We start from the raw sequence: 14,551 nt of genomic DNA, 5'->3' as shown, positions 1-14,551 counted from the left end.
TCTCAATATCGCCCTTTTTTTTTTTTTTTTTTTTTAGTGAATACCTCACAAGAGTCCCAACTGCTCCCGTCTGGAGCCAGTGAGACTATGGCATCCCCAATTGGGGGATGTTGTGAGGCTGAAGGTAAGTGGGGAAGGGAAAGAGGAAGGTGGGGAAGTACCTGGCTATTCAGATCTAGTCACTAAACACGGCTAAAGCCATTTGGAGCAACGTTTCAATTCTGAATGGCCCTGGTAAAATATCAACATTCAGGATTGAAATATTGTTAGAAATGGCTTTAGACATGTGTAGTAGATTACTTGCTCACCTTCCTCACACAAGTTTCCAATCCCCCTTATGTACTTAATAATCCTTTTCTATTTATTCAAACACAAATTGTCGGTAAGCAACAGTTTATTTACAAAGTCATGTGGCGCCTGCTTTCTGAGAATTTAAAAATTTCATCAACGGGTTTCTGAAAAACGATAACAGAAATGGCTGTCGATATCCATTACAAGATAACGAAAAGCCCTTAATTTAACAGACTGTTATCGCAGTCCACGTCTGACGGTTAAATCCACTGATTGTGAATCAATAGAATTGTGTTCACCAATTTGTAATTATTGTATTACATCTATTTTCAACTTACTTGCGCCATCTCTGGGACAACTAGTAGCCAATTTTAAAGTTTAAAAAAAAAAATTGGTTTGACTGAGGATTGTACCTTTTTCTCCAGGGAATGGACTCAATACGGCAACACCTAAGCCAAATCCTAATTGGATAGTAAATTTTTAAATATAGTGTCATCCAGTTTCAGAAAAATGCGTGTATGCTCTTGTGTGTTTGCATGAGTGCTACCAAAAGTTGATAGAATGCATTGTCATCGAAAACGAGTCTATCAGCCATGTTTCAGTTCGATCAGATGTCGGGATGTGGGTTAATTTCCCCTTCCAAGATTCCATTTTATTCATTTATTAAACTCACGAAAACAAAATCTCAATTCAAATGGACATATTTAAAACCAGATTTATTTAATTTACATACATTCTTTTGCCTCCTGAATCCCAGACAGACCAATGGAAATGATTTTCCTCTTGAGAAAATTTTTTAATATTTTAAAGTAAATTATCAATTTTGATATAAAATTTATCTTACTTCTGGCACAGAGCCGCACCCACAACACACTTCTACATGTATATCCCTTCAGTGGTTACTTTATCTTATCTACAGTGAAAAGATTAACCTTTTTCGATGCTATATTTCATCACTACCGGCTTAAATATTAATCATTTATATCTGTGCTTTATAACACTCTTGGTGTAACACCACAACTAAAAACATGTATGTATTAACAAAATATTTCAATTATATCATTATCTTTCATATAGATATTTGCTAAAAATATGTTGATTAATTCGCTATCAGTATTGTAGAAACGCCCCTCAAATCAATCAGCTTTGTGCGATAACATTTTCAGCGGAGTTAATGTTTTTTTGATTTTGTAAAAGGATTAGTTTTAATTTTTGAAAATGGCCAGCGTAAGGGCGAAGTTCTTGCTTCAGATGTGTTCAACTGAAGATGATGAAATTGTTAAAGTTGATTCTACCCCTAAACTAGTTATCGATAGTGATGTTACCGACAGTAAGTTTGAGAATCGGATATTTTTCAAATTTTTTGGATATTTTCATACCAGAATATTTAGAAATGGCCAAAGAAGAGATTCATGTAAAATTTTTGTGAAATTTAATTCTCTAAATTGCCGAAAAAATGCAGCTCCGCTGTCGTGCTTACATTTCTCATTTGATTAACATGCTTTAATTACTACATAACCTCAAAAACCGGGCAACAGTCAAATTACTGAAAGCTTCGGATTGTAGTGCGTAACATACAAAGTATGCTAAAAATTAAAACAGATATTTCGTTAAAACAAACTAACACCGCTATCTTTCGTAAAATTTTCATTTTTTAAAGTTAAGGTGTGTCATGTTTATAATATAATAATATTTGGCTAATTTATATAGCGCCGTTTTTGTGAGAAATCACCTCAAGGGCGCTGTAGTTATGCTTGCAAAAAGACTCCATTTTGTTAACTTATTCAAACAAAAAACGTGGCAAAACGAAACGTGGCTATAATACGCGTGCCACTGCCAAACAACTCGGTCTTGGCATACACTCCTTGCCTCATTCACATTCATACATACTCTTCTATTATTCTGACTCTTGTCATGGCCAGACTCAAGTATTTGATTCGTGGCGTCCCACGAGTGTTGCCAGTTATTGTTGTCTAACTTATAAAAATTGTTCCCAGGTTGCCAGGTGATGAATGAAGAACGCGAGAAGATCTCTGAACTGAAAAAGCGTGTCCAGAATGAGGCGAAGCTGCAATGGGAGGAGAACCGACTCCTCCAGAACAGTCAGCAGAGTCAACTGCAGAACAGTCAACATAACAGTCAGGAGGGTCAGAGCAGCCAGCAGCAGACGGCTGAGATCGCAGCAAGTGCATCAGAGACCGCTGCGTTGACTGTAGTGGATGCATCACAAGAAGATTGCAAAGACGCGAAGTAAGTGGATGCATGATTATAATTGAAAACATATCGCCCCTTTTCTACGCAAATATGCACGTATCCGATACTGATGTTATGTATTCACGTTGCTAACAAGTTGTCGTCTACGTCTGTACACTTTTATAATGAAATCGTTAGATCTACGCAGCCACCACCTGTCGCAACATCTTGTTTTCATAACCTTGCTCACAAATACCGTAGCTATAATTTTTTGTCGACCGTTTTGTTTCTAGCATTGATCTAAAGCCCACGGCATTGTTACCAAATGTCTAATGACACAATGATAATAAGACTATCATATTCATTACTTGCTCCATAATGTTTTAAATTTCTACGACATTAACGTAAATGACTTCGACCGGCTGGTTGCGGGAAGTCTGGCGTCGGCGATGAGTTTACAAAATGTGGACAAGGCGTGCTTGTGTACGAACATCCACGCAGAAGCATGGTGGTGGCAGCCAAGATACTTGAATTGTCTAATGACCTAAGAGTGCCTAACTTGAAAATAATATATATTAAAAAATTGCTTTGATATTTATTTTTTTTTTTTTTTTAAAAGAAAGTCAAACATTCCCAGGTTACGAATAACCTGACAATATTTGAAAATCTCCTACTACCACCACAGTAAGCTGAAAATGTTGCTTGTGTTGTGATGGAGGACTTAGCCAGCCGAGGAATTGTTGGACTTTGTTGGAAGTCCATTGTTGGACTTTTCTGTGCAGGGTCTGAATATTCGTTTTTAAGCAAACTGTCTACAAATCTCATTGCTTCGCGACGCAAAAATGTTAGTATTATAACACGTTTGTAAAAATGTCTAACTAAATAGTCGATTTTGTAAACAAGCCCGAACTTTCTTTACCTAATTTGGGATCTGCAGTTAAGGTTTTTACGCAGACAGCAAATTGCGCGCCTTTGTAAAAAGGATTGCTTATTTGTAAGCAGATTTTATTTTCAAAGATCAAATACTATAAGTCAGCATATTCTACACCTTAATATATCTTCCTACAGAAGCAACAAAACTACTTACGCAGTAACTCTTCGTTGATTAGTGCAACGGCATTTATGCCAGCCTTTCAAAATATCAAATCGATAAACTTAAATCAGTGTTTAATGCAGCAGCACGGCTCATAACCGGAGTTTCTAAATATTTGCACATTTCAGAACACCTTCGTAAAATTCACTTGCTCATGTGCCCTGAAAGAATCCAGTACAAATTGTGCTGGATAGTGTTTAAATCCATCAATGAAATGGCCCCACCCTACATCTCTGAACTATGCGTCCCGGAAAACACTGGTCTGAGACAGTCAACTCTTGGAAGCGCAAGCCAAATACTAAGTTTGGTGATGTCACTTTCTCAGCATCTGGGCCGAAGGCTTGGAATAAACTCCCTCCGGAACTAAGATCCATTACAAGTCCAACAGAATTCAGGTCTAAACTAAAACTTACCTTCTTAAGCTGTTATAGTCCAGTTATATCCAATCATGTCCTAAATCCTGTATCTAAATTTCGCTAATAAACTTCATTTTTCCGATTTTATGTCCGGGTTAAATCTTCCCCATAGGAAAAACTAAACCCTTCCACACACTTTTCCACAAATGATCATCTAGTCAAACAACATTATGCAAGTGCATTATATAAGCAAAATAAGTACAAAACAATACAAGAACAACACGTCAACTCACCAAAAAACAAATGGGAAAATAATTCACCGACTCCAGATATTTTCATATCAGAGGGTTCGGTTCGGTAGAACTCCTAACAGGACCTATAAATCCTACTGATCCCTCAACATAAATATTTAAAAAATCTTTCGTTATCCTACATGTATTTAAAATGACTGATTTTTGTATTTTTATATATATAAATTTTTTGATAGATCTAATACGCCTAAATTTTTAATGAGAGAGCTAGGTATAATGCCAGTAGCCGAAATAACGAATGGTATTATTTTTACAGTCTGAGAATGCCAAATTCATAAATTCAAGTGTTAATTTTAAGTGACCTACCGGGTGGGTATGGGTACTGTATATTATTTCCGTATATAGTAATAACATAGATCATTGTAGAAATGTATTGTATATTTGTACAGCGCCCTTGGGGTGATTTTGCACAATAACAGCGCTATACATATCATCCAAATATTATTATCATATCGTATACTGTCGGTATCGTGTAATGAGTTCGGTAGCCACTCTGACCTGGAGTCTCTAAATACCAGATAAGCACCCTCAACGACAATATGGTTTATTTTTTCCCCTATGTTAACCGAAGGATTTACAATTTTCATAAAATAGACATTGGGTGGTAATGCTCTACTAGTATATTTCAATGGAAATTTTTATCCGTTATCTCTTCAGGGAATGGGTCCAATGTATCATTTATATTTGAAATGTTAATCATGAATTTCATATCTTATCAAAATTATCGACAATAATCATAGATAACTTTTGTATTTATCGCTCCTGGGTTCTACCAAGCTCAGCTAAAATTATGTGGGTTTTGTGAATATAACATGTTGAGTTTAAATTACAGATTTGATTATATAATTTGATTTTTAAATTATATAATTTGATTTGATTATATATTATTATGAAATTGACTGATCAATCAAATTGATAGAAAGTGTTAACAGTAATTAAAGCATTGGGTGGAAAAGAGACGTTATCAAAAAAATTATTTTTTGAGATAATGGCAAACAAGGTTTTTAACATTGAAAGAGAGGGTATGAAAACGGTGTACAATATAGTAGTGAATGACGAATACTTGGGCAGGTGGACGAGATTGTGTATTTGGGAAGTATGTTCACGAGAGACGGAAATATTGAAAGAACGGTAAATGCAGGTAACTCCATTATGGAGGACTGAGTGTTGGCGCTAACAAAAATCTGTCCGAAGAAGCGAAGCTAGCAGTCCACAATGGCGTGCTGGTACCTACCCTGATGTATGGCAGTGAGGCATGGAACTGGCAGAGGAAGGGTGAAAGTAGACTGAATGCTGTATAAATCAGATCCCTGTGGCTTATAATAATAATAATAATATTTGGCCAATTTATATAGCGCCATTTTTGTGAAAAATCAGCTCAAGGGCGCTTTACAAATATATTTATTAAATAATTAATACTAGAACTACTGACTTAAAACTAGTGACTTACATTTAAGACTTATATCTAGTGACTTACGACTAAGGCCCATAACTATTATCTTAATAACATATATATCTACATGTTCGAAGAACGAACAGGGGTTGGAATAGCCGCCCTTTACAGGGCTATTCCACACAGATAAAGTATAAATTAATTATATGGCTTTGACAGGCGAATGCGGAAACACAATGCGTAACGTTACTTCACAATCAACTTACCGGTGAAATGATGGTGAAATCTGCATAAGCCTCATCTGTCAACACTGGAACGGGATTGTCGTTCGTTATCACTCGTTATTTTAGATTAAATTGCGATAATAAATACGTATTATGATTATTCCGATAACACAACCGGGGATCGATATTTGACAGGACAAACGGTGTTCTTGCAACTGGCTTGGCTCACGGCTTTCCGTCGTTTTAGTTGACTTGTGCGAACTTAAACTACACAGTTCAAATTCTGACGATACGATTGGTTAGTACACGGCCTGTCAAAAGCAATTGGCGTTACGGAACACTACAAGTATAGAAATATACAAGTGATATTAAAATTAACAATTTAATTTTACTAGCGCCAGAAGAAAAAGGAAGTTCTATGATATTAGGGTTTTTTTTATAATTCATTTTAGAAGACGGGTGCAAAATGCGCCCAATTGGTTAACTGGAAATATATCTTAGATGAATGAAATGAATAAAAAATTGAACTTGTGTCATTTTACATGTCCCATTTTTACTCGTCTCATTTTGACTAACCTCGTTCACTCGTCCCATTTTGACTAATCTCATTTTGGCTTGTCTCTTTATGACTTATCTCATTTTGACTTGTCTCATTTTGACTTATCTCATTTTGAATTGTCACATTTGACTTGTGACATTGTCACGTCTTTCTTTAACTTGTCTTCTTTTGGCTTGTCTCTCTTTGCATGGCAAGATACTTATTTATGTATGCATAACTCAAATTTGATAATGTGTATTGAATCATTCCCCTTTTCCATTCTAAAAGTGCACTGTTTTACCTTGCATTTAATTAATAAATGAATAAATATTTTTTGTTGAATTAACAAATTAATTTATTTCAGTTCTTGCATTTTTCCATTGTTCCTTATTCTGGGTGACCAAAAAGTGAATGCATTATTTCATTTTATTTTATTACAATTCATTTCATCAACGTTTTGATTTAAGAAAATATTCATGGGTTTAATCTGAAACCAAATTCTGTTCATAAAGAATTTCTGTTTTTGGCTTTGTTTGATCAATTTTAATTTAATTTGAAGCAAGAGAAAATTGAGTTTTTTTTTGGCACACGGAAACGCCCATAGATCACTTCTATCTGTTTATATACAATGAAAAAAATATTTAAAAAACAAACTTTGGAGTTCTGAAATTTGCATAGATTTTCCTACCTAGAATTTCAACCTGAAACATCATTTCCATCGTGAGCCTATAGTAGACCATAGACTATTTTCAATTTGTCAGTGTCGCCCTGGTGTAAGACCACCATTCAGAATTGAAGCGTTGCTTGAAATGGCTTTAGCATGTTTGGTGACCAGATCTGAATGGCCAGGTACTTCGCATCTCCTTCCTCTCCTCACTACCTTCAGCCTACCTGGCTACAGATGGTTGGGAGCAGTTGGGACTCTTGTGCAATATTCACAAAAAACAAAACAAAAAATTAACTGTAAGAATATTTTTTCTTGAATTCTCGGGCGAAACCGGGTAGAAGTAACTAGTAAATTAAAAAAATAGTATCTTGGATAATTTTTTTTTATGTAAATGCGGCACAATAGTCCCAACCGTTTGGAGCTAGTGAGACTATGGCATCCCCAATTGGTTTACATTGTGAGGCTGATTGTAGTGGGGAGGGGAAGAAGATGAGGAAGAGTAAGGTGGAGAAGTACCTGACTATTCAGATCTGGTACCAAACACAGTTAATGCCATTTCAAGGTGGTCTTTCACTAGGGCTATACTGAGAGTATCTTTCACTCTGTATATTTTTATATATAAATATGTATATTTTTTGTGAAACAACACAAATTAAATTTACTTGCGCACTCCGGTATTTGTGGTCAAGAGAGATTTATTTTAAATTCAATTAATAGTATGCATTGTTATTTTGAACATACAGTACATAATTAAAATGCACCACACAACGTCAGTGTTGGTGTAACTGTTTTTATTATGATTATTTAATCACCAGGAACAAATACTGATACACATTAATATAGTCACATCGACACATACAGGCAGCAAGCATCAACAACCAATTCCATATCTTCACTCTAGAATACGTACTGTATGCCCCGCACCTCATTAGTTAACCCTCTCTTAACCGTATTCATTGCTGCGGACTTAATTCAATGCTTTTTTTAAAGAAACGCTAGTTAGCTATACAGGGTGTATCGGCAAGTACCCGACAAACTTTAACCAGCTATTCCTTAGCACATTTGGAGTAAAAAATGTTATGGGCACTTTGCTGTCTGGTAGCATTTTTTTTCCATTAAAAACAAAAAATAAATAAAAAATCCACACTCCGTCACTGTCATTTGCATTGTTTCTCGTGTTCGACAGCTGTTATTAGCAAGTGTGTCAAAAAGTGTCCTCGCTCTTTCGTACACACTAAATAATAATAGTTAAAAATGAGACGAATGGTGCCGTGCCATTTCGTTGTCATTGTAAAAGCGCGCCAACGTAGGTGCGTACGTACATTATTCAACGAAACTCGAACAAAATATTGCCAGACGGGTTTTCAAACTTTGACAAAGGATAAAACATTGGTGACATGTGGTGAAAATATGAATAGTAATTTTTTTATTAAAAAAAAATGTTACCAGACAGCAAAGTGCCCATAACATTTTTTACTCCAAATGTGCTAAGGAATAGCTGGTTAAAGTTTGTCGGGTATGTGCCGATACACCCTGTATAAAAATAATAGTTGGATAATTTGTATAGCATCGTTTTTGTGAAAAATCACCCTGAGGGCGATATATTCATATGTCCGTAACTCCTAGACACTCTGATCCTTAGATTCCTACCCAACCCTCATACCTTTTACCTTCCCAGAACTTCCTCCCCTTCCTTTCCTTAAAAAAGACCCTCCACACAGCATCCCAAAAGATGACACAGGCCCTGAGGGGAATTATTTTCCTTAGGGCCTCCTGTGTGGGATAAATATAAAAGAAGAGCGGAGGACTGTATCAAATGACAATTACAAAACAAATCCATCGCCCTTTGAAATATTCCTATTTCTAAATCAATAAATTTTAATTAATGAATTAAATTGCATTCTGGTTGCGAGAGGGTTAACCTAATACTAACAACTCACTTCCTATATGGACAAATGTGTCATTGATCCACATTGCTTTTATAGAGAAAGATGTAGACCATCTTCACACTACTGCATTAGTTCCGTGCTGACAGCTGAGCAGTCGTTATATTAATAATTTACTCTACTGTGGTGTTTGTTTGTGAAAAGTTAATTAAAAAGTTCTCAGGTCAAAATGACGTCAGTGAAAGAAAAGGATAATAAAAATAAGGGATTATGCTGTTGTTGCTCGTACGTATCATTTTATTGTATTTCCGGTTAGTAGCTAAATATACAACATCGTCGGGTTCCTAGTTTCCACCTCCATAATTGCTCTAGAAACATTTTCTGCATGTGGTAATGTTTGTCGTTTTGAAAAATATATCATATCGTTTACTAGTTTTTTTATTTATTTTTTTAAAGAAAGACAAACATTCCCGGTTTATGAATAACCTGACAATATTTTTAAATTTACTACCACCACAGTAAGCGGAAAATGTTGCTTGTGTTGTGATGGAGGACTTGTCAGCCGAGGAATTGAACACGCTACGTCTGGGTGGGACCCAAACGTGATGTCAACTCAGCCACCGACTGGTCGTTTTACTACCCGTTTTCGCATGTTCTTTGAATTTTTGCGTGCATTAATTTCATATACTTTCCATTACATTAAAAAAGAGCTGAAAAATCAGAAAAAACTATTTACTTTATTAAAGAAGAAAAGTTGTTTGAACAAAAATGAAGTATTTATTTATTGTGAGATTTGTCTCTGTTTAGTTTTCAGTGAGTTATATTACTACTGAGCTATCAAGGTAACCTTTGAACCCACAATGAACGGACAATACTTTTTGAATGTGTATTTTGTTCCGTATTCAGAATTTAGATCAAACACAAAGTAAACACAAAGATGTTTTATTGTTTTTGCAACGATATCTATTTATGCGATATTTATATCTGAATAAATCGTTTTTATTGCTCATTTAATAAATTTATTAATTTTGGTGCGTTACCTGACTGCGTTTTGAGTCTTATACAGGGTTTTCCAATAAAAGGTGTTATTTTGAAAAGCCCGCTATTTCGGTAGGTGTTACTTTTGAAGCTATCATTTTTTGACATTTGACAAGTAGAAACTACGCCATTAATAAAAATGGAACGATACACGCTTCAACAACGCATTGAAATTATTAAAATTCACTTGAGTGAATCAAATGCAAATCATCTTGAGTGATGAGGCCCATTTCCACCTCGGTGGCTTTGTCAACAAGCAAAATTGTCGCATCTGGGGCTCGGAAAACCAAAGAGTTATTGTTGAAAAGCCTCTCTATCCTCAACGTGTGACTTTTTGGTGCGGTTTATGGTCCTGCGGAGTCATTGGACCTTACTTTTTCGAAAATGAGGCTGGAGCAACAGTTACGGTGAACAGATTGCGCTATCGAGAGATGATTAATGATTTTTTATGGCCGGAATTGGATGGTATTGATCTGGACAACGTTTACTTTCAACAAGACGGCGCTACGTGCCACACAAGCAACAAAACCATTGATCTTTTACGATTGAATATCAAAATAACACCTATTATTGGAAAACCCTGTATAAATGAATGTAATAAATTTCCTACTATGTTTTAAAATGTGCAATTTTCGATTTGACGCCAAAACATTACATGACCTGGCAATGTTGGTGTCAGACGTCTTACCAGCTAATGGCATTTTCTACGCCATGATGACGTTGTAGGCAGTCGCGGCTTATACTCACAAAAATGGGTAGTGCGCTCATGACCTGGCAATGTTGGTGTCAGACGTCTTACCAGCTAATGGCATTTTCTACGCCATGATGACGTTGTAGGCAGTCGCGGCTTATACTCACAAAAATGGGTAGTGCGCTGAAAATATTGCCAATCTATCCCTACCTACTGAATTGATCAGTAGGCGAACTGTAAACTAAAGTGGCGCCATCTCACCGAAGAGTTTACGAGGCATTAGCGAGCGCCGTTCACGTTTCAGAGAAATTTCAATACTGTGGTCGACATCACGCTCTGCGCTTATAGATAATTGATGTTCCCGGGTGATGTTTCTCGATGAGCGATATGGAATTCGCTCGCACCACGTGACTTATGAAACGTGATGCAAATAAAAAAAAAATCGAGCCTGTTGAATTTAACTTAATACTTTCATTATTCTTATTTGCTTTCATTTTCGATGATATTATTATCGATTGATAATTATTATTTTTAGATCGACTGAAATTTCGCTAGTGCGTTACTCCAACGTTCCTTAGAGCTAGCCGCCATTGGTTGTAGGCAGTTGGAACCTTTTTTAAATGTGCTGTTTTAGATCTTTTTTGAAATCAATAATTACCTATTTATTTATATATAACCTAAAAAGGCTTTTACATAAAAGTGATACATGATGCAGTGTACATAGGAGAGTATCTGTATTATACAGGAGATACTGACAGTAAATAGACGTAATCCATTGTAAAGTAGGTACAAAATACACAATTGTAAAATTGTGATTATAATGTATAATGAGAAAATATGAAGCAATATTAGTAAAACGTAAGAGTAACATAAAGTAAAAAAAGAAATTACAACAACACTACATATAAGACAAATCATTAAAACTAATTTACCAACGCTACTCTAATTTGTAGGATTCGACAAAGTGTTGGTATAGATTATGCTCGATTCTATAAATGTAGTCAATAAATAAATCAATAGCACCCCCATACTTGTTGCCCAGATCATGCATCCTATTGGTCAGTGAGTGTGTCTGATAGTCGGTCGTGTATGTATTGCAGAAGAATGTAATATTTTGTCTTGTATTCCTAGTCGGCACATGGAATTTAATAGTGGCAACGATGGCAGGGCTACCAATTAAGTTGTTAATGACTCTGTGTAACACACAATTATGAATGAAAATATTAATCAGGAAAATAAACTTTAAATCTTCCACACATTTTTAACGGTATTTATAGTTTGTGAACATTCCCCATTGCCTTTAGTTGCATTTAATGATACACTGTGAATTTTTTTATACCCATAACATATTAAATAACAGAACAAAACTTGTTTTTAATAATTTTCGGAGCTTACTTTGCGATTTCATATAATTACGATTTCGGCATAAGATATTATCTTTAAAAATAACATATATATATTTTTTGGAACTTAAAAACTTAAAGAGTTAAAGTTGGCGTTTCTGGAGCCTTAGAGTTGAAAGGTTGTAAGTATTTTTTTTTCTAATTTTGTTTGTATTTCTTTTGTTACAGTACCAGTGCCCTAGATGACTCTGTTCAGGACTATTCGTATTTGGATAAGGTAATATAAAATATTGATTTTTCCTGAAATTTTTCCATTTTTAATTTGGTGATAATATTATTGATCGTGTTTTTTCATTTGATATAGGTATCTACATATAAAATTGGACCGGTGACCATTTGATATTTTCGCGTTCGCATTGACTTCGCCTACGTAATGCTGCGCATAGACATGATAAAAAACTCGCGAACCGAGCCACGAAGCAACCACAAATGGCGTGAAACGGCGGTTGCTTCGTTCCTTTTCCATAAGTCGTGATTCATGGTGTCTAGCACGCTCGAACAATAAATGTTTTTTCCATAACGTCGGTAGCTTATCATCGTTCCCGAGCACGACTGCAGATCGCTAACGTACAAACAACAGTTCACGTCGAATTAATCAAGAATACTTGTCGTTGTGAACTGTTGTGAATTTCTTCGTTGGCGAACTGCAGACATGCTCGGGAACGATGACAAGTTACCGACATCTATCTATCTATTATCTCTAAATAGTATAAAATAAAGTCGCTATCCACGTCTGTTTGTGCGCTTAGTTCTTCTAAACTACGTAACGGATTTTGATAGGGTTTTTACATAGACATATGAATATTAGTAGACCTGCCCTAAGTGATTAAAAGCGTATTATCCCCACTCCCCATACCGGTTCCATTGGAGCCGGCTGTGCTCGCGTATGGCCTCAAGTGAAATTTGAAAACGTGACGTCATCATTCTTGTGCGAACTATGGTCGAGGCATCATCGGTTCATTTTACGAAATAACACGGCAAAATGTTGACTTGTACTATGAAAACTTGTAAAAATAGATTTGAAAAAGAGAATAAACCCAATTGTCGTATTACATTCCATATATAAGCATTATTTTACTTTATTTTAAGCATATTCACATCGTATAATATGAATCAGTTGTTACTATCACATCGAGAAACGTCTGGACGCGAAACACAAAGCTGGTTGGTTGCTGGGAAGTAAATTATGAACATTTATAAAAGTGTCTTAACTAAATACTTAAACGAAATATTCGACTCTGAAAATAGAACCGAAATTTTTTGCCGAATTTGGACTTCGCAAATTAGTTCATAACGTGGCGAGTAATTTGCGCTCCCATGTAAAAATGTCTATTCATTCAAAAGCAGATTTTACTTTTAAGAAGTAAATGGTGATATTATAATGCGAGATGCCTATTTACTGTCAGATTGATTTATTGACGAATCACAGTCAGCTTCACTCCCTTCGTTCTTCAACAGTTGATTTTACCCCTCGCCATTATCTTCTCGTCTATTAATTCCTATGTCTGTGGGTTTTTACTATCATTTAGAGAATTTCTCCCGGAAGGTTTATGTATATAATACTTGCATATTATATTTCTAAAAAGCAGTGAAAAGTCAATGTTTTATAATCAAGACGTAAAAATATATTTTCGGGCACTACATTGCTAACGCTGGCTAAACCTCATGAGATATATCAAATGAATGTACTACAGAATTATAATGTACATATAGTAATGCAAAATCATGTGTTTTTGGTTTGAAAATTTGGTGGCCTAGAAATGTTTCAGATGCTTTAAATAAATACTGCGAGTAGAATACATCCTGGCCTTTGAAATAATCGAGTATTTTTTACATAAGTCTTTTTATAAGCCCAGAAAAAAAAATATAAGGCCTATGAAAACTGCTTTAAAGTTCAAAATTTCCTACTTACGAACCCATTTTCGGTTATGATATTATTGTATAATGTGGCAAATTAAGTTATTTGTAAAATGATCGAAAAAAAATTAAATATATATGCCTGAACATCCACAAAATAAAATAAAAGGCACTTTTTCTCCATGTTTTTTTCTTGCATAAATCGAAACAGCTGAATGGTGTTAAGCGGGAATTTAAACCTTATCGCCATCTAGATAAAGGGTGTTATTGATAGCGGCTTGATTCAAAATGTCACGACGTATGGCATCGCCTTAAATATGTACTGATAAACTATTAATGTATTATTTTCGACTGCATTCCGGATGACTCGTAACTGTCACATTAAAATATATACCTAAAATATTAAAGTAATTTAGAAACGTGTCATTATTCGGAATTCCGTGTTCCGTAGGCTAAATGAGACTGTCTTCGACAGAGGTAATGAATATGTCAGAAAACCGTGCCAAAATGCATAACAAATTGTAATAATTGTGAAATGCAATATAATTATTATTCTTCAGTATCGCCGGATCTACCGATAGAACTTGTTATCAGGGGGGCCTTATCGTTA

The 14,551-nt window shown here is 35.3% G+C and overlaps 1 protein-coding gene across 3 annotated transcripts in view; it reads left to right on the top strand.

Annotated features, from left to right (window-relative positions):
• Positions 1 to 14,551, top strand: part of LOC149409715 (uncharacterized) — a 251,361-nt gene that overhangs the window by 177,454 nt on the left and 59,356 nt on the right. For all 3 annotated transcript variants that reach the window (XM_089649563.1, XM_089649564.1, XM_089649562.1), the window contains exons 12-13: positions 2,289 to 2,541; positions 12,253 to 12,301. In XM_089649563.1, the coding sequence (XP_089505689.1) occupies positions 2,289 to 2,541; positions 12,253 to 12,301 (302 nt within the window). The remainder of the gene's footprint in view (positions 1 to 2,288; positions 2,542 to 12,252; positions 12,302 to 14,551) is intronic.

Source organism: Hesperophylax consimilis, chromosome 30 (assembly GCF_061612785.1).
Source record: "Hesperophylax consimilis isolate HC1 chromosome 30, BYU_Hcon_1.0, whole genome shotgun sequence".
Lineage (NCBI taxonomy): Eukaryota > Metazoa > Arthropoda > Insecta > Trichoptera > Limnephilidae > Hesperophylax > Hesperophylax consimilis.
Note: the sequence above shows the minus strand (reverse complement) of the source record. Positions and strands in the feature narration are given on the sequence as shown.